Consider the following 21,115-nt stretch of genomic DNA (forward strand, 5'->3'; position numbering starts at 1 on the left):
TTTCAACCAATAAAATGAAATTTTAACAAAGTAGTTCATTTTCAACCAAAGAGTAAAGTTTGTAACAAAAATGTTCAATTTTGAATCAAAAACGGAATAGTTAAATTTTCAATTAAAAAAATTGATTTTTAACAAAATAGTTAGATTATCAACCAAAGAGACTGATCTTCAACTAATAAAATTAATTTATATCGAATTTTGTTCAACCAACCAATAGAATTTTCTATGAAGAAGATTAATTTTCTGCCAAAAGACGAATTTTTAACAATAAAAGAATTATCTGCAAAATAGTTCAATTTTTAACCAATAAAAGTAATTTTCAACAAATTAATTTAGCTTTGAATCAAGTAATTTTCTCTTTAATTTTTAACTAAAAATATGAATTCTCTAAGAAAAATTGAACAGTTGAAGTTCTATTTAAAAACGATCAATTTACAGCCAAAAATATATCAGTTCAATTTTCAGTTAGGAAAATTAATTTTCAACAAAGTAGTTAAATTATCAACGAATTAGAAGAATTTGTAAGCAAAAGAGATAATTAATTCTAAAACAAAAATATAACAGTAGTCTTTTCAATTAAAGGAATTAACTGAGAAAAGGGTACATTTCTAGAAAGCAGAGAAAAACTAGGAATTCGTTAAAAAAGAGGAAAGAGGGGAATAGGGGAAAGAGTGTAAAGTGTAAAGTCAACCGTTCCCCACGCAGTGTGGTGTGGGTTTTGTACGGCCCCTTGAAATGAGTATTTTCCTCTTATAAAACAAAATCCAAATACGATCTACAAAATAGAATCGTGAAAACTTGTATAATTTGCCTGGTTATAATTATTTTTCAAATGCAAGCTACAATCAGCTGATCAATTTGAAATCAAGGACAAGAAGCTGATTAGTTATCGGACTTTTAATGTTTATATCTCATGCTCGAAGCACGGATCAAGTGTTTTTACAATCTCTTGATCTCGTTTGAATCCAGATCGCTTATCGATTTCGACGTTATGAAGTACATACTTCCTACAAAAGAGATCATATCTGCGATAAAACTGACCTCGACAAAAATGTAGACAAATCTTCCATAGAGACCATCTCTTATATCCCTCTCAATGTTAGGCCTCGACCTATGGACTTCCCCGATGGCGATGAGACTCAGGGGCCAGAATAGGACCCCCAGGCTCGCATAATGAAAGCCTATTCGATCTCTCAAGTATAAATTTGTGTCATTTGCAACGTCCCAGAACACAGCTCCGAGGATAATACTCAGCAAGGCAGAAATCACAATCTTCTGGAGCAATCTCGTAAGAGTCCAAGGTAGACTGTAGAACAAGGTTCTTGCAAAAAGAGCATAAATTTGTACAAAAACGTTCGCACCGTAATTTGAAGGAGGTAAACCACCTGGAGGTCCTGGTTCACTTAAAGGTGGTAATCTTGCTCTCGCCAATTCTGCTAGATGGTCTATTCTTTGCGAGGATTCTAACATCGCTTCTGCTGATAAGTCGTCCAGGGTCACCAGGTCCACTGGAAAGGAAAAAAAAACAGATTTCACTTTTAAGTACCAAAATCCTGGAAGAGTCAAGGAGTTCTCAATTAAATAAAGTTTAAGTTTAGTTGTCATCCACAAATCACGTTAACGAATCATCCATAAACTACGTTACCAATTTTGGGCAATTTTGACTCCCCCCCCCCCCCATAATCCTGCTCGTTGACAACCGTTGCCTATTTTGTCTACGATTCTACGTGACCGTTTGGTGAATTTCTACCACATAGTTGACCCTTTTTTTACTAAATTATTAAACTTTCAAGACAAAATGACGAATCTTCTATACAAAACAGATGCAAAAGTTAACAAAGTTAAATTTTGCGACCAAAGATGGAATTGATAAATTTTCAATTACCAAAGTAATTTTTTAACAAAAAAAAAAAGAATTTTCAAAAAGCACTTCAATTTCAAACCAGAGATGAATTTTTAAATAAAAATTTGAATCTTCAACCGAAAAATGCATTTTGAAGAAAGTAGTTCAACTTTAAAACGTAATTTAAGGGCCACACTGCAAACGATCGTAAGTGCCCCTGTAGAAAATTTTGATCCAGATCGACCCGAAAGTAGGCCAAGCTTCCTAGTGTGGTGTCACCGTGGCGTTATTGTTTTTCAGAGCATGTGTCAATTTTGGTTTTTTGAAGTTTGTCGGCTAAAAATTATGAATTCTTGGAAAGAAGTACTTCCTTTTTTTGTTTATTATTATTTTTTTAAATTGAAAAATAAAATAGTTACGCAACTTTTCATGTTTAAAAATCAGAGTTTATGGAGACACGCTGTACATTTGACAACGGTTTTCTCGGAGATGGATTTTAAACAAAAACGGTGAATTTTGAAATAAATAGCTTAATTTTCTAGCGTAAAAAAAACGATTTTTGCACAAAATTCAAAAATTTTCAACCAAGAAGTTGAATTTTCAACTAAAAAAAAAGAATTTTTACACAAAAAGATTGTTTTACTACAGAAAAGACGAATTTTTAACAAAATTTAAGAATTCTGAACCTAAAAGTTAAATTTTCAACTAAAAAAGAAAAAATGTTAAACAAAATATATTAATTTACTACCGAAAAGATAAATTTTTAATAAAATTCAAGAGTTCTCAACTAAAAAGTTGAAGTTTCAACTAAAAAAGATGAATTTTTAATCAAAAAGATTAACTCAATGCCAATAAAGACGAATTTTTATTAAAATTAAAAAATTCCTGACCACCCCTGAAAGTGGCAACGTAGTTTATGGAAGATCCTAAATGCATTTTTCTGACCTCCCCCCCCCCCACTCAAAAGTCTTACGAAGATTGTTTTGATTGAGAATTCATTTTGCAGTCAAATTTTAAAATTATTTTGTTGAAAATTCAATCATTTTGTTGAAAAGTCATTCTTTTTTGTTGAACATTCAACTGTTTCGTTGAAAATTTTTCTTTTTTTACTTCAAAATTAAACTATTTGGTTGAACAATAACTTTTGTGTTGAAAATTTATATTTACGGTTTAAACATTCTTCTTTTTGGCTTGGAAATTCAACATTTTGTTTGCGAATTTTTTTCCTGACAAAAAAACTTGTCTTGCTTGAAAATTCAACTCGTTTGTTGAAAACCTGTCTTTTTGGTTTAGAAATTCTCCTCTTATATTAGAAATTTCATCTTTTTGGTAAAAATGCAATAGTTTGATTGGAAATTAATCTGTTTTGGTTGAGAAATCAATGATTTTGTTGCAATTTTGTCTTTTTAGGTTGATTTAAACTGTTTTTTCTTAAAAATTAAAATCTTTTTTGGTTAAAATATTCACTATTACGTTTTTTTAGTACTCATATTTATTGTTAGAATATTAGTCCTCTTTAAAAGAAAATATGTCTGTTTGGTTGCAAATTAATATATTTGGTTACAAATTCATTTGTTTGGTCAAAGATTCATAATTTCTGATGAAATAATTCATTTCTTTGGTTAAACGATTAACTATTTTATTGAAAACACGTTTTTTTTTTCAAAATTAATTTTTGGACTGAAAATGTAACTATTCTATTTTTGGTTGAAAAATAGTCTTTTGCCTTGAAAATAAATCTTTGTTGTAAAAGGTATTCTTTTTGGGTTTAATATACAACAATTTTGTTGGAAATTAACTTTTCTTGAAATTATATTTTTTAGAGTTAAAAACTCATCAGTTTTGTAGAAATTTTGCTCTTTTGGTCTGAAAATTCAACCAGGTTCTTAAAAATTCGTATTCCTTGGTTGAACTGTTTTTGATTAAAAATTAACATACTTTTAGTAGAAAAATCCACTTTTACACTTTTAGATGAGAATTAATTTTTTTGGTTCAAGAGTCACCTCTTTAGTTGAAGATATAAATACGTCTTTCTTGGTAGAAAAAAATAATTTTATATCTTGAAAATTCATATTTTCGTTTGAAAAATCAACTATTTGAGTAATAATGAATCTATTTTGTTGAAAACACAATACCTCTAAGTAGTCCAAGTTGTAATATATGTGGATTTACTATTTTTCAGTTAAAATTTTTCTTACGTAAGATCTCCCCCCTCCCAACTTTCTTAGGTAATTTGTGTTTTTAGACCTGAAAGACAAATTTTTTAACATGCAGGGACAATGAAGAATTGGTCAGGGAAAAATCAGGGGAAAATCAGGGAAAGTCAGGGATGAAATTTCGAAGTTGAGATTTTGAATCGACCAGGAATCGAAAAATTGGGTAAATATTTTAGATCTTGGCTCAACTTACAATAGTAATCCGAAGGGTTCTTGAAAGGAGGACAAGGAAATTCAGCAAGAGCAAAATACGAGAGCATGTCTCTCCTTGCCCCGGAGTACATTATCCTTCCTCCAGATGTGAGGGTAACTCTGGAGACCATCGTGAGTATTTCGTAGGTTGGTGGATGAAGGGTTAGAGCGACTAGCCTCTGACCTCGGATGGCCCACTGCCTTAAATATTCGATGAGGAAAAAAGCATCGAAGATATCGAGTCCGTGAGTTGGTCTGTCGAGGGTGAGGATTTGGGAATTTTCTAGTAATCGACAAGCTAGGGCCAACCTCCTGGCTTCGGAAGTTGTCAGGGAGTCGACTAAACAATGTTTGGTTGCTTCCAACCCCAAGTCTCGTAAAATGGCTTCTGCATCTGAGGAAGATATTCCTTTACCTCCTCTAAGCGTTTTGTAGAAACTTAGGGTTTGCTGAGCTGTGAGACCAGAACTGAGACCACTCTCTGCTGGCAAATAGGCTACTCGAGACCTGCAAATGGAAAATATTTATAAGGGGCCGTTCAAAAACTACACTGGAACTTGGATTTAATACCGGTTTCCGGCATGGCTTGTAGTGGCCTCCAAATAAATCCAGACCGTCCAAACATAAACAGTCAGGGCCGCTGGAATACTTTCTGTTAGATTTGGATGCATGACGCAACCCGATGCAACTAACGCGCTAAGATTGCGACCCTCCTGCTGTTTATCATGCTTGACTGAGCACCGTCTCTCATCCGACCCCGCGGCATCTCTCCTCGCAAAATCGCCGAAGTAGTGATTCTTGAAACGAAGTAAATCCGGACTGCTTAAATCCAAGTTCCAGTGTACGGCACTGAAACCCCCAGAGTGACGTCACAAATACGAACACTCTCCCAACCCTTTTAAGTCAGTATTTATTTTTCCATTTATTTTGATAAACCGTAAGATAAAACACAAAACATATTTATATCATATTTTAAAAGACTTCAGAGCCCAATATACTAGCTCTCAAACCAGGGAAAAGGGGCGATTTGTCACGTAATACTTAAATTTTCAACAAAATGGTTTAATTTTAAATAAAAAAGTGTGAATTTTCTACCCAAAACAGATGTATGTTTAAATAAATGAATGAATTTTCAAGTAAAAGAGACTACTTCTTTAAAAAAATGCAACAAATAAAATTTGAATTAAAAATATAAATTCTAAACGAAAAAAATCATCTGCCAACCAAAGACATACAATTTTCACAAAAATGATAAATATTCAATCAAAAAAAGAAATTTGTAGTCAATAAGTTAAATTTTTAATCAAAAAGATGATTTTTCTACCAAGAAAGACAAATATTCAAACCAAAAAGATGAGTTCTCGACGAGAAATGTAATAGTTGATATTTCAAACGAAAATTTAAACTAAAATAGATTAATTGTCAAACTGAAAAGAGGAGATGTCAAAGAATTAATTGTATTTTCAATCAAGAAAGATTTCTTAATCAATAAAGAAAACAAATTTATTCCAAAATGTTGAATTTTCAAGTCCAAAATACGAACGTTTTACAAAAAATATGAATTTTCAACAAAAAAGAATAATTTTCCAGCAAAAATGGGTTAGTTGCCTTTTCAATTTAAAAATTCTAATTTTTAACAAAATAGTTAATACTTCAGCCAAAGGCATTATTTTTTAACAAGAATGATGGACCATTAACCATGCAATTGATTTTTTAATCAAACAGTTGCATTTTCAGCCAAAAAGATGTATTTTGTACCAAAAAAGACAAATCTTCCGCCAATAAATGTGAATTTTCGAGGAAAAGTGTAGTGGTTGATATTTTAACCTTAAATGTTCCAATTTTCAATGAAAACCAGTTTATTACAAAAATACGAATTTTAAACAAACTATAGTTAAATTGTCAAACCAAAACAGATTAATATTCAAATAAAAAAGGAGAATTTTCTTAAAAACAGTTGAGCTTCCAACCCAAAAATTTTATTTTTGAACAAAAAACTTGATTTCTAAACAAACTGTTGTATATTAAATCCAATATGACAAAATTTCTAAAAAAGAGTTGAATTTTCAGAAGAACAACATACATTTTTTACTAAATAATTGAATTTAAAATCCAAAAAGACGATTTAAAAAAAAAAAAGAATTTTCAACTAAAAGTAGATTTTAATTTCAAAGCAAAAACAGTTAAAATCAACCAAATATTTGAATCCTTAATAATAACAGATTTATTTTTAACCAATCAGTTACACTTTTAACTAAAAAAATCAAATTTCTACCAAGAGAGATGAATTTTCAATCTAGAAAGATTTTTCATCCAAAAGATAAAAACAATCCCAACCAGCCCAACCAAATTCTTGAATTTCAAACATAATAGTTGAATATTCTAGCAAAATAAGTTAATTTTTAGCCCAAATGGAAAAATTAAATGTTAAGTTAAAAAATTGATTTTCAACTTAAAAAAAAAAGAATTTTCAACGTTGAAGTTAAAGTTTTAACCAAAGAGGTGGATCTTTATTTAGTACATTTTTCAAGCAAATAGTTGAGATTCCAATTAAAAACAATTAATTTTCATCTAAAAATGGAATAGGTAAAATTTTAGTTAACAAAAAATAATGTTAAAAACCCAATTTTTAACAAAACAGTTACATTTTCAAGCAAATAGTACAAGATTTATCTTGAAAAAATGAATTCTGAATCAAAAAGATAATAGTAAACTTTTTAATTAAAATGAACGGACTTTTAAGGAAAAATAGTTGGATTTTTGTGTTATGTTCTATTCATTGAGTTCGCATTTCAGGTAGTTACCATGCCGAAAATCAGATCTCGGAAAATAAATTTTTTTTAATGATTTTAGAAATCGACATAATAAAAGTAATTTCATTTCAAATAAAAAGCATTATCTTTCATGAAAAAATTTTAAAACATACAAAAAATATTTATTTTAATCATTTTTTTCATAATTGCATTTTTCTCTTACTATCTCTCTTATCAATTTCTGAAAAATTGTTAAATATTAACAATTGATGGTTTATTTTTTCAAGGAAAACACATACTTACAACTTAACTGTTTAAAATTTTTAAAGTAAATTTTGGTATGGCCGAAAGCGTTTAAACAATTTTGTTTAAACATGTTAAAACAAATAACTATATCTTAATACCATTTACTAATTTAAAAATTGAAAACAGCAGAGTTGTAGGGGATGTTTTTCCTGAAAAAATTCATTTACCCAAGCTATTGTTAAAATCATTATTTTTGTACGTTTACAACTTTTTTTTAATACTCTTAAACTGAAACAGAAAAAATTGTTAACGGTTGAATGAGTATTTTGAATTATTATTGGTGAACCAATGATGTTCCTACTTTTACTAGGTGAACCAGTAAGTAACTCATCAATTCAATCAGTGATAAAGTGCTCCACGCGACCAAGACATAAACCTCCAGTCGACGGGTACGTATGTCTTTGCATTTTATAGAGTTGAAAAGAAATTTAATTGTATTGCAGCCCGTTCCTCATTTACTGTTTTGAGAGTAAAGTGCAGTTTTTAAAATATCATTTTGCAAAGGTTAGGACAAATGTGATGAATGAAAAGTGTCATACCTAACCAGCTGACAACGAGTACTCTATAAACCTCACTGATTAAACCAGTGACAGAATTCCATTGAGTGAACCAGTCAAATCTCACTGATTGTCAGTGACACGCTCCTGGCTGTTTCAACTAGTGAGATTTCATTATTTCATTTTAAGAGATTGATGAAGATGCAGTTACTCAAATTTGCAGAACTTTGGAAATTCCAAAAATTACCTCAGAGTCCTTGTAGAAATTGGTCTCCCATTGAGCAAGATATCACCCCTCTTAATTCTTCTTCTTCCAGAAATGGTTTCCATAATCAGCGTTCCGTCTTTCTCAGTAGTAGCCATGATAGCCAGGAGATCAGTGGCTCCAGCCTCCAGGGAAATTCCTCGAAGAAGAGGCAAGCCATCAGACCCTGAAGCTTCAATCCCGCGAAGTTGAAGATGAGGATGTTGAAGAGAAGAGAGAGGCCTCAAGGTTGCAGTGTAGCTTTCGGGACCCAAGATTCCAGGACCATATCCTGGATCTATGGGAGCTATACTATGTCTCCTGTTTGTCCTCGTCGGATGGAGTAGATTAGCTTCGCTGGCACTTCTTAGTCTTGAACTCTCTCGTACGATTAATTGAGACTGGGCCTGCTGTTCTCTAGGCATTGCATGAACATGCCTGAAATCTGGATCACTTCGAGCCGATCTCATCGCTGAATTTGTCTGATGACCTCCACTTTGGGAGACTCTTCGACCTTCCTCGCTGGAATCGTAGCCACTGGAGCCATCACGATTTCTTGAAGGTGGTAGAACTCTTGGAAGTCCAAATTTTAAGTAGGTGTAGGAATTATTGGCTAAAGGACTTTTTGGCCCATAACGTGGATGCCTCAGGATACTTTGTACAGTTGAATCTCGAAGCTGAAAGTTTCCATATGGAAGGGGGGACTTTTCAGCTGAGCCTAAAGCTGAGTCTGTAAAGTCTGAGTTCAGATTTTGCCTGGAAAGAAAATAAGAAACATTGTATACGCAAGAAACAAAATAAAAGAGCAATCATATATACTTTGAAAAATTTTTAAAGTATAATTTCCATGTGAAAAAGACGAACTTTCTACAAAACTGTTGAATTTTCAACCCGGGAATATGAATTTAAAAAATAAAGTTCAATTTTCAGTTACAAAAATTGATTTTTAACCAAAGGAGCAAATTTTCAACACAAAAGATTATTTTTCTAACAAAAAGACGTATTTTAAAAAAATACATCAATTTGGAACCAAATAGTTGAATTTTCAACCAAAAAGATTACTTTTAAACCAAGAGGAATGTGATACTATCCCCTAAAATTTTAAAAACTAAATAGTGCAATTTATAAACTAAACAAGATCAATTATTAATAAAAAATCATGCAGTTAAATTTTAATTTAAGAGAATTCATTTTCAATACGAAAACGAATTTAAATGAGTTTCATTCTGTACCAAATAGTTTAATTTTCTGCCAGTATTAAATTTGTAAGCGAAACAATAGAATTTTCTACAAAACAGTTAAATTTGCAGCCCTAGAATAGGAATATTCAACAAAATTCTTCATTTTTAACTAATCAGTTGAATCTTCAACAATTAAACAAAAATGATGTACTTAAATTTTAATATAAAAATTGATTTTTAATTAAAAAACTAATTTTCTACAAAACAGTTTAATTTTGCACAAAATATTTGAATTTTCTGCCAGTGTTGAATTTTGTACAAAAATTTTGAATTTTCTATTCGCGAAACTTGAAAATTCATCTCTTCACAATTGAATTGAACTTTTAATTATTTAGTTGAAAACACACATTTTTTAAATTGAAAATTTTACTGCTTTATTTAAGTGTTTAACTGTTTTGTTAAAAGTTAATTTTTTTGCTGAAAATTTATTTCTTGTACAGAAATTTGTCTTTTGGCTTGAGGGTTCAACAATTTAGATAGACTTCTATTTCTTTCATGACTGAACTATCTTTATTTGTGGAAAATTCTTCTTCTTAGTTTTAAAATTCTTTTTTAAAAATGAAATTTCATATTTTTTGGCTGATAACAACTAATAAATAAATTAAATAAATAACTTTAATAATTTTAAATTTATATCTGAAGTATTGTTTTATTCCGTTTACAAATATTATAATATTATAATATCAAGCGAAATTATACAATTTTTAAGGAAAAATCTATGAATTTTGAAAATTAAATTTTCACTCACAATGCAGCTTTAAAGTTAATTAACCATGGGCATTTTAACATGTATGAAGATCAGCCGTCAAGCATGAAATCTACCACATCCCATACAATTTTACATGAACGAACATTATATTTGTGTTAAATGCGCTCTCTTAACTTAAATGTCATCGTTAAAAAACTTTATAAAATGATTCATAAATGAACAATAAAAACCTATTCCTAACTATATTTGTGCCGAAATTAATCCTAAAGGTATAAACATGTATAAGTCTTTAAAGCATGTATTTAAATACAAAAATTTCCATAAGTTAAAAGTCTTATTATTTCTGGAAAGCATAAATTACGTACTGTAAGACGGGGGAGGGGGTAGAAATATTTTTTACGGTTTATCATAGGGGGAGGGGGGTTTTTGAGAAGGACTATAATCCGTTACGCAATTTAAGTACGGCCTCAAAGCGAGAATCCCAATAATTGAAAGAAAGCTAGAAAGGTATTGTAAATAGATTGCAGGATGTGGAGAAAATTTTCTGGTTTTACTAGAACTAGAATCTGATCTGAGTGACTCACCTGTAGATCGACCATGCATGCAAGTCTTCACTCGCAGGTGGTTCGAAGCCCCGGGTGTCGAGTGCTCCAGGCACCGAGTACCGCCTTTCCAATTCCCAAGCTTCCGAACACATTTTTTTCTTCTACTGCAAATTTAAAGGAAAACAATATTAGTTATAATTTAATAATAATTAGATTATAGGGTTCAATAAAAACACAACGTTTGAAAAAAGTCCGCTCAGTACATGCATGAAATTTAATATTTTATTTATGTAATTTAAAGATAATCGAATAATTTGTGAAACCAAAAATAAAGTCAAGTAGGAGATGAGAGTCGGCTATGATGACGGTGCGGAGAACAGTGTATATTACAAATAAAGCCGGTTATTTTTTATTTTTATATTCGTTTTTTACATGAAATAGCTTTTTTGTTTGAAAAAATAGTGCTGTAATGATTTCTGTTTGAAAATACGTATCAAAAGAGTAATTATGAAAAAAATAGTTTTTGTGGAAACAGATGCAAAAGGTCTTTACAGCATATTTTAAAAGACTTGAAGAAGCATGCTCCTGAATCCGATTTAATAGAAATTTTACAAAAGCGATAAGTAGTATTGCGTCTGGCTGCTTAATCAGTAATTTTTTCACTTTCTACCAAATGAAATGGTAATTCAATGACTAGCAATTAACTGCTAGAAAAAGATAATTGAATCAGACTTCTAATATATTCTGCTGTTTTTTTTTTTTTTTTTTAGTTTTATTTAAGAAACTTTGAAGTTTTCTCAATTTAAATTCCGAGCTTATATTGCCATATTAATAATAATTGTGTACGAACAATACAATAGTTAATGCAAATATTTAAACTCATTTTTAAGGAAAACATTAATTTTATCTCACTTGTTTCATACTTTTCTATAATACTAATATAATATAATACTTGATATATGCGTCAAATTTTCATACATGCATTTTCAAGAAATTGAGAAAAGAAAAACAACAAAAAATCAATTAAAAATACAAAACTCAAATAGGGGGCTTCTAAATAATATCCGAGTTTGATTTTTTTTGTTTGAAAATCTTTTCACTAAGATTTAAGAAGATACAACTTAGGCTAGTGCGCGTGCTCAGATTCGAAAATAATTTTTGTTTGTCTTATAAAATTAATCACCCTAATGTTTATGGATCACTTTTTCCTGAAAAAAATGGCATACGTACTTGAAATTTCTTGAGCATTAACAGAAAGAACATGCAGTGGTTTAATTATCATGAAAACCCTATTTTTCTGGCTTTAGCGAAATCGTGTCTAAAACGGTCACTCCGCTGAAACGATGAACTTTAATAATTAACGGCTTAAAAGAAATAAACGACAGTTTTTTGTGCAAAAATATTGTGAAATTTAATACACACAGATGTACTTGGCGGCGATTCGTTAGCTCGAATCTTGAATTGTTTAATATAAAATAATAAAATGAAGCCAAGGACTATTTGACGATTTTAATATTGAAATTTGTAACACAAGATACTAAAAAAAATAAGCTTACAGTGTCAAGTTCAACAAAAAGGTTTGACTCAATTTTTCATTAAAAAATTCTTTTCAGATAGGACATAAGGTTATTAAAAATTAGAAAAATTATATGGCTAGTAGAGAGAAAGTTAATTTTTGAGATAGACTACACCATGAAGTTTGAAAGTTCGATAAATTCTATGGAACTTTCCATATCTGAATCGTTCTCAGATTCCAAGTGGACCAATTTCCAGAGTGCAGCAAATTCAGGTTTCTTCAGCGGAAAGTATTTTATTTAATACCAAGATTGGCGAAATTTTACTTTCTAAAAATTTCACCAATCTGAGTATTTTCAAATTTAATCCTATATGAAGAACTTGAAATGTGTCAAATTTCAAATACTTTAAATATGATCTCGTCTAACTTGTGGAAATTCTAATTGAGATAGATTGGAGAAAATAAAATTATAGCCGATCAAATTTAACGGAATTAGAATTCAAATTCTACAAATTTCAAAGATTTAAAATTAAAAGAAATTAAAATTATTAAGCTCTTAATTTCTTGAATATAAATGATAAAATCTTATGACAATTCTAAATATATATAATTTAAAAATAATTAAAGAATGATTATTTAAACAAAGCACTTGAATCATTTTTAAATAATTTTTAAATATTCAAATCTTTTAAATCAGAAATTTTCCAATCTCTATAAAATTTTAAATTGTATTTATTTTTATTTATAGGGGTTTAGAGAGTTTAATGATTACAAAAAATTTAAATTTATTTTTCTTCTGTGAATTCCAATATAATTCCATGGGGTAGTTTGTTTTTTATGGCTGACATTAGTGATCAGACAATTTGAACGTCAGAGAGTAACTATTCGCTTATTTGGATAGAATATATGTACTTTGGTAGCGGTTGAGCTGCCAAGAAGAAGGTCGTAAGGAAGTGTTGTTGGCTAGAAGCTAGAGAATAAGACGAAGGCTCGATGCTTCGTTACAACACAAACGTTTTTCACTACACTTGTAATGGAAGAAAGAGAATCCACGGAAGTGAGGAGAAACATCGCAATTTTTAGACCAATCACTAAGGCACTCATAAAATTATAGTTCTTTTTTTGGCATTAACTCTTTCCATGCATTCCATTCAATTTCAGTAGCAAAGAAACGGTCCACGCAGCCTTAACGAATCCTTCTTCTAACAGATCGTGGGAAAACACTTTGCTAGTTAGAGTATTTAATTTACTGAATTTATTTATTTAATATAATTTCCGAACATTATAACAATTTCAGAACGTCTCAACATTGAGGATCAATTTCTTTAATCAATTTTGAAGATTTTAATATAAAGGGGGCGTCCATAAACCACGTTGCCAGCTTGAAGGGGGTTTGTCGTAAGATAAATTTTAAAAAATTTTGCGAATTTAGAATTTAGGTTTTTTTGCTTAAATGTGCATTGAATTATAATAGAACCCAATAAGAAAGTCCAATTAGTTTTGGTTAAAAGTTAATTTTTCTTTGGTTAAAAATTTTATTACTACAGTGAAACTCTTCAATAGCCCTCTCTTCTATAGCCCTTCCGAGGATTGAGGCTGCACCGCATGCAGGTGTAACAGGAGCTGCACGGGGTGCGCGGGATATACGGCTGTCAATACGGCTGTATGTATCCCCTTGAAAAGTAATTTTTTGGTCAAAAGTTCAACTGCATACTTGGTTGAAAGTTGTACTATTTTGTTAAAAATTCATTTTACGGTTGAAGATTCATTTGATTAGTTGAAAATTCTTTACTAGTTGGATTGGAAAATGGTCTTTTTTCTTATAAATATAAATTTAATATAAATAATATCAATTAAAATTCCAACCACTTGGTTGAATGTTGAACTATTTTGTAGAAAATTCGTTTGTTTTTTTTAAGACAATTCATTTTTCTTGATTCTTTTATGTTTGAATTCAACTGCTTTTTATTTCAAATTAAAATATTTCTTTTCTGGGATATCAACTATGATATGTTTCGTTTAGAATTCATATTTTTCTGTTGAGGATTCATAATTATAGTTGAAAATTGTTTTAAATTAACTTTTTTTTAAATTCATATACTTTCGGTTCGAAAATTGAACTGTTTTGTTATAAAATCCAACTATTTGATTAAAAATTAAACTATTTATTTGAAGTTTTATCTATTTATTAGAGAATTTACTTTTTTTCCATAAATATTTTTGGGCTCAAATTTAAACTCGTATTTATTTAAAAATTATATTATTTAGTAGGTTTAGTATGTTTTTATTATTTGGTAGTTTTTTGTTGAAAAATCATATTTTTGGGTTGAAAATTCTACTGCTCCGTAGATAATTCGTCATTTGAGTCTCAAAACCTAACAATTACGTTTAAAATTCGTCATTTTTGGTAGAAAATTAATCTTCTTGGTAAAAAATTAATCTTTTTTGTTTAAATTTCAACAATTTGTTAAAGATTCAGCTATTTTATTAAAAGTTTATCTTTTTTGCTTGAATTCAACTGGATGAAAATTATTAACTTTTTGTTGAAAATGTAACTGTTCCATTTTCGTTTAAAAATATATCCTTTTGGATAAACATTTTAACTTGTTTGTTGAAATTTAATTTTTTTGGTTAAAGATTCAGCAATTTAACAAATAGTTCGTCCTTTTGCTTCCTCATAAAGGAAGATTTATAGAGGTGAAAATTTCGAAAAAATTTTTATACATTTAATTAAATGTTCCTCAAATTAAAAATGTCTAAAACAATGTTCTAACAATTGAAATGGTTGCAGTTAAATTGATAAAATTTTAAGGGCTCATTTTCAGCACTATATCTTGAAACTGTCCGAAAAATTTCTAAAAATATTTATTGTATTTTTTATTTGCACTTTTAATATTTGAAAAATCTTTTTTGCATACTAAACATTTTTTCATGAACATAATTCAAAGTTGATGCAAGAATATAAAATATTTTTTGATTTGAGACTAATTTATTGACCTATAATATTAATACATGTTATTAAAAAGTAAGGAACTAATAGTCATTTTATGTTATATTAATCATTGATTTTTATAGTAAAAATTGTCTCGTTCTCATAATTTAAAGTTGATGCGAGAATAAAAAAGATGTGTAGATTTGTAAAATTTCAAATAAAATAATTCTGACAATTAATGTAAAAAAAAAAATCTAGGAAAGAAGTAGGGTGCGTCAGAACTTTCCCCTTCCCTTTTCCAGCTTGATAAATTGCCAATATAAACACAAAATTTGATTCTTGTGATTTATCATTGTATTTAAAAAAATTTTTTTATTATTTTGTATTTTTGTATGTTTTGTATGTTTTGTCTGTTTTTGTAAAATTCTATGTTTAAGTTGTTAAAAATGAAAAGTTTAGTTTATCTATTATTTAAAAAATCGCTAATGCTTCCTCTATGAGTAAGCATATACATTTGATAACGGGAAGCTAAGTGCTCGTAAAATGAGCTCCACATAAATGTCAATACAAACAAACTGAAAATACTTGAGATCGAATTCACCGCTCGTTTAGTTTAATTCAAATGGTTGAAAATTCTGTCTTTTTTCATCCTTTTTCTGAATTAAAATTTAAGGATTCCATTTTTTATTGAAAGTATATCTTTTTTATTTGAAAATTTAACTGTTTGGTATAAGGTTTATCTTCTTTTTATTGAAAATTAACTTTCCTCTTCAAACTTGATCTTTTCCCGTTTAAATATCGACTGTTTTCTAAAATATTCGACTTTTTAGGATGAAAAACTAACTCTTTTTTTAAGAATCCGTCTTTTTGAGTAGAAAATTAATTTTCTTTCTTGAAAATTCAACTATTTGATTGAAAATTCATCTTTGCACATTTAAAATTCAGCTATTAATTAAAAGTCAAATATTTTGTCGAAAGTTTAATTATATTGTTAATAATTCAAGTACACAATTCAAGTATATAACTTAATGTGAAGTATACAACAACTCAAGTAATTTAAGTATAAATTCAAAGTCTTTTTTTGGGCCAAAATTTCGACTTTTTTGTTAAAAATCCGTACTTTTGGATTGAAAATTCAACTTTTATGACAAGAAAAAGTCGTCTCTTTCTTTGTTGAATATTAACTTTTTTGTTGAAAATTAAAATTTTGTATAGAAAATCTTTTTTTGTTAAAATCCAACTATTTAACAGTTTCTCCTGTTTTCAGAGCATTTTCGGCTGTGAAGTCTGATATTTTAATATATTTATTTATTTTCGTTTCATTGCCGAAAACTATAGTCACAAACGTAGTTTATCGACGGCCCCTAATATTGAACTGAAACCTTACCAAATGAAAAATATAAAAAAAGACTTTCTATTTTTTTACCGCGATTGTAATGATATAAATATATTTTTTCAAAGATTTCCTTAAGTGTTAAACTCAAGAGGGAAGAACTGTAGAACCTAGCCGTTAGGAACGTAACGAATAGCTCCTGAAGAAGGCATGTAATAGGTGAAACGAATCTTCAGAAATTCCAAGAAGGTGCGTGGACGAACAATTTGCAAGCGAGCGGCAAGCCTCGGAAAGAGTCTGCCACGAAAAGTGCCGAGAATCGAACAAAGGAGATCCATGGCTCGCAAATTTTATAAATTTATCACAAGTTGGAACCTATTGTGTTGGCCATCCAGAACAAAAGTCAGGAAGATGTACAAGGTAGGTTAAAAAAAAACCACCTTGAATTTTAGCGAGACAACAGGATTTTTCTATGACGCATTCCTGTTGCTGACAATAAAATTGTGATCTGATTGAAGAAGAATCAAGGTCGACTTTCAAGGCCTTTCAAATTCAAATTCAAATTGAATCGAGCAAATCACAGGAATCAAATTCTGTCAGCACATTTGGTACAAATCCTATATAAGTCAATCAAAACGAATTTCGAGAATCAAAATTTATCAGCACATTTTATAGACACATTTTCTAAATCTGAATTAGTGAAATTTTACTAATTGATAGTAAAATTTCACTAATTCAATTAGCAAGAAGTCGTTCACTAACGATTAGTAGAAAACTACTAATTTGATTAGTGGACATTTTCTACTAATGAAATTAGTAAAATCCCACTAAGGAATTAGTAAAATTCCACTGACGAATTAGTAAAATTCCACTAAGCAATTAGTAAAATTCTCCTATGCAATGAGTAGTCCTAGCCGTTGTAGTGTTTACTAATTGAATAGTAAAAAGTTTTTGTGGATCTGAACTATGCGTCCATCGCCTTGAATAAACTACGAATCTATCGCCTGATCCTTTACGCAGATAATGTAAGGCTGATCGGCACTTCCTGAATAAATTTATGAGTATTCGATCCTTCCGGCAGTACGCCAAAATTTGAGTTTCGAATAGTAGTACTCTTTGGTCCATAAACATGATTAATTCCTTGCCTACTTGTACCATAATTAGTTTCTGCGTCCAACAAATCAACAACTTTTTTCATATTGCTGGACGAAGCACCATTATTTTGTACTTAATCAATAACACCAGAATAAATTCTTTCTTTCATACACTTATTTACCACAATTCAACATTTTGAGACCTTCGACATAGCTTCACTTCGCTTCTGATACGACGCATAACCCAGCATAACCTCAAATGGCGTGGCATCGCTTGACGCCATGGACTGGCGCGAAACGGCAGAATGCCATCTAAGGAAATTACTTCTCATTGGTCGAACTCACCACCGTTCACTAATTCGTTTTTCATCGAACTCGGTTACTATTGAATTAGTAAATCGAAGTTACTAAAGAATAGTGAACCGTGTTTACTAATTGATATTAGTAAAATTTTTACTAATTTGATAGTAAAATACTTACTATTTTAAAAGTAAAATCTCAAAATATTACTATTTTGTTAGTAAACCATACATTTACTAATTGAAATAGTGAAATTTTCACTATTTCAGATTTAGAGAAATAGGTCAAGCTTTTGATAGGTACAAGACTAGCATCAAATCATGTTTTTCGAAATCAGGATATTTCCATCAAATTCTATCCTTCAAGAAATCTTATAATTTTCTATTAACAAATTCTCATTTACATTTCTCTATCAAATTTTATTAAAACAGAACGTTTATCAAGTCCTATCCTCCAAAATTTCGTAAATTTCGATCAAATTCTATCCGCATCGAGAAATTATACACTTTTTTGTCAATAGATTCTCATTCGACTTCTATCAAATCTTATTGGCGAGAAATATTATGAATTATAGATGAAATTGTGACTAACCAAAAGACTACTCAAATGAACTGCGTTTTACTGAAATAAAACATTTTCTCTTCTTGTAGCTTTTTCTTTGAGCACAGGAATATATAGTTACACAAATCACTTTTTTAGTAATAAACAAATTTTTGTAAAACAAACAAAAACTGTACAACCAAATAATTTTATCATTCAAAATTTTGTTTCTTAGTGAATTATTTAAAATGGGAAAATTTTGCAATTGTAAAAAGAATTAAAAAGCAATAATATCCATCATCACAAGTTGAAATATGACTGGCGAATTCTTCGCTTTGATAATAACTCTTCCATGTACCGTATAGTAAAGGGTTTTTCTTTTTTTTTTGCAGTGGCAGATTACAGTTTCAATTACATGTTTCAATACCTTGCACATGGCTTCTGAGTCTAGATATATGGTAATTCGCGGATTGAAGATTATACGGATGAAGAACTGTCATCCTAAGACCCAAGGCACTGGTATTCCGATTATATGGCGATCGAGTTTAATTTACTTCCGTAAACAGAGGGGAAAATACAAAGAAGAAATGAGAAAAGTAGCAGATTCATGATATCCTCTAAAGGTCATTAAAACGAATTGACGCCAATGAACAGCTGCCAGAGTACTTTTAAGTCGACCTAAACCGTTAAGTGAGATGCTGCGGTTATTTCTCGATCGCTAGCAACACATGTCAGGTGTATATCAAATATTATAAACTGAGTATGCTCTTATAAAATTGATTTATATTTGAGTTTCACTCTGGAAACATTACATTAAATGAGTACTACTTAGACAATACCTTTGGAATTTCAGTTCATTTCAGTTTTCAAATTAAAGACAGAAAACTAAAAGCTCGAAAAAACTAAAACCGTTGGCCCCAAGGTCGCAATAATAAATTATACAAAGTTGGTAATGATCTTTTGTTTGATAATATTTCATTATAAATTAAGGCCGGCCGGTAACCACGTTTTTCTATTTTCGCCGACAAAAAGCATCGCGAGGGAACTTTCGATTTAAAACAATTTCCACGTGAAAAAGTTATACATAATTTATATATATATAGTGCACAAAACACTCATATTTTTCGTTTGTTTCACATAGAAAAGTTCATAAAACAAGTGAAAAATATCATTGTCTTATCCACTAAATATAAAGTACACATCAGTTAAAAATGATCATTAAAAAATACATTTTTTCTCATCATCTAGTCAAATTTTGAAATAATTTTGAACGTCAACCATCTTAAACAGCTGTTCGCAAACCCGACTAACTATAGCGCTAGATAAACTCGTCCAAGCTAGCGTTATACCTCTTTTGACCATACGAAAACGTTTCACTTTAACACTTTCAAGAAATAATCGAGTGTATAATTATTTTAAATTTTGAAATATAAAATATATAGAAAAATTACATTCAGAATTATTATCACACTTTGTCAATTATTAAATCGAAAAAAATAAATTCAATTCATTAGTTTTCTTTCTACATCTTATTTTTTTCATGGCAATATTATTATAATTAGAGACTTAGCCACCACTTTAAAACCTAATTTGTATTTACAGTCTATAGTGATGCAATCGAGACGATTTCAAGAAAGTTTGATGTTTGAAGAAAATCTCAAATTTTCTCGAAATCGTCTTTCTTCCAGCTATTAATGCTTAAATTATTATTGAAGCAGATTTTATCAAATGACTAAGAAAATTTTAGGTAAAAGGTTTTTTTTATAACTTATTCTATCCCGAGTAAAAATGCTTCGACTTGATTTCGACTTGAATCGCCGGACTTCAATTTATGTCTTGGAGCCAAGTTTTTATGTCTTGAAGCTATAAATTTATATCTTGAGTCGAATTTTAATGACTGCAACACGTTCGGCTTATAACTTCGAGCGTATACCTGCCCTAACAAAAAGGTTACTTCTAACAGTCATAAAAGCTAATCTTTGTTAATGGTTAAACAATCTTGTATATTTTTATACAATATATCGTTATTTGTATTATACTTGTTTGACCATGGTACCGAAAATGTTGTTTATTTTTACGTATTTCTTACGGCTTCGGAGATCCTTGTAGAGAGTTAAAATTTTTCTTTTTTTTTGAAGAAAATTTTTAAGGGTTATACTCGTTCAGACCAAATTATTCTGAATTTTTAAATAAAAAATAACTAATTTAATAATTACAAATTTTTCCTTCATCAATTTTAACCTCATTTATGAGCCAAAAAATGTTCGATAATCTCAGCCAAGACAAGGCTCGTTTTGAGTCAAGCAAACGTCGTCTTAGCCAAGACAAGGCTCGACTTGAGACAAGTAAACGCCGTTTTACCTATCGTGGCCATAGAAGTAAGACGAAGGCCTATATCTCGACTCAGTTTTGAGACGCAGCCAGACATCGATGTCTTGGAGACGAATTTAGGACATAACCAAGGCGAACTAAAGTCGAAGAATTCTTACTCGGGCTATTTCCATTAATACTATAAACCATTAAAAAATATATAATTTGAACGAATCATTCAGAAAAGGAAAGGGCAAGAAAGAAAACCAGTCCTGTAATTCTTTTTAGTTCTCGTGTTGAAAAGACCCGCACACAGTTCAAAGTAGACAGTGTCTTATCTATGCAAATTTAAGCCAGTATAGTGCAACCGCTGTCAATGCTATCTGCACCCACATTAAGGTATTCTCAGACAAGCCACAGTTTTATTACTTTAGGAATCGTAAAACACGCTTTTAAGTGGAATATTTTTAAATAAACGTGTATAGATAGATGCTAGACCTTTATTATTTATCATTATTGTTGATTGTAAATAATCATAACGAAT

The 21,115-nt window shown here is 29.9% G+C and overlaps 2 protein-coding genes across 2 annotated transcripts in view; one reads left to right on the forward strand and one right to left on the reverse strand.

Annotated features, from left to right (window-relative positions):
- The window catches only part of LOC117177488 (ATP-binding cassette sub-family G member 8), a 52,952-nt gene that overhangs the window by 3,244 nt on the left and 28,593 nt on the right, over positions 1 to 21,115 (reverse strand). Inside the window, exons 2-5 of the mRNA XM_033368218.1 lie at positions 10,586 to 10,710; positions 8,055 to 8,807; positions 4,253 to 4,758; positions 1,042 to 1,508 (exon numbers count right to left, since the gene is read on the reverse strand). Coding sequence (XP_033224109.1) covers positions 1,042 to 1,508; positions 4,253 to 4,758; positions 8,055 to 8,807; positions 10,586 to 10,698 — 1,839 coding nt within the window. The 5' untranslated portion in view covers positions 10,699 to 10,710. The remainder of the gene's footprint in view (positions 1 to 1,041; positions 1,509 to 4,252; positions 4,759 to 8,054; positions 8,808 to 10,585; positions 10,711 to 21,115) is intronic.
- LOC117176555 lies at positions 12,239 to 19,001 on the forward strand. The gene is made up of 3 exons (XM_033366809.1): positions 12,239 to 12,351; positions 16,564 to 16,747; positions 18,654 to 19,001. The coding sequence occupies exons 1-3, from the start codon at positions 12,239 to 12,241 to the stop codon at positions 18,870 to 18,872; spliced, it is 516 nt and encodes a 171-aa protein (XP_033222700.1). The 3' UTR covers positions 18,873 to 19,001.

The sequence above is a fragment of the Belonocnema kinseyi genome, chromosome 7 (assembly GCF_010883055.1).
Source record: "Belonocnema kinseyi isolate 2016_QV_RU_SX_M_011 chromosome 7, B_treatae_v1, whole genome shotgun sequence".
Lineage (NCBI taxonomy): Eukaryota > Metazoa > Arthropoda > Insecta > Hymenoptera > Cynipidae > Belonocnema > Belonocnema kinseyi.

Coding starts and splice junctions, on each gene's coding strand:
- LOC117176555 (XM_033366809.1), top strand. CDS start 12,239: ATGAAGTTTGAAAGTTCGATAAATTCTATGGAACTTTCCATATCTGAA. Junction 12,352..16,563: donor TCAGGTTTCTTCAGCGGAAA/GTATTTTATTTA, acceptor ACGAATCTTCAG/AAATTCCAAGAAGGTGCGTG. Junction 16,748..18,653: donor AAGTCAGGAAGATGTACAAG/GTAGGTTAAAAA, acceptor TTTTTTTTGCAG/TGGCAGATTACAGTTTCAAT.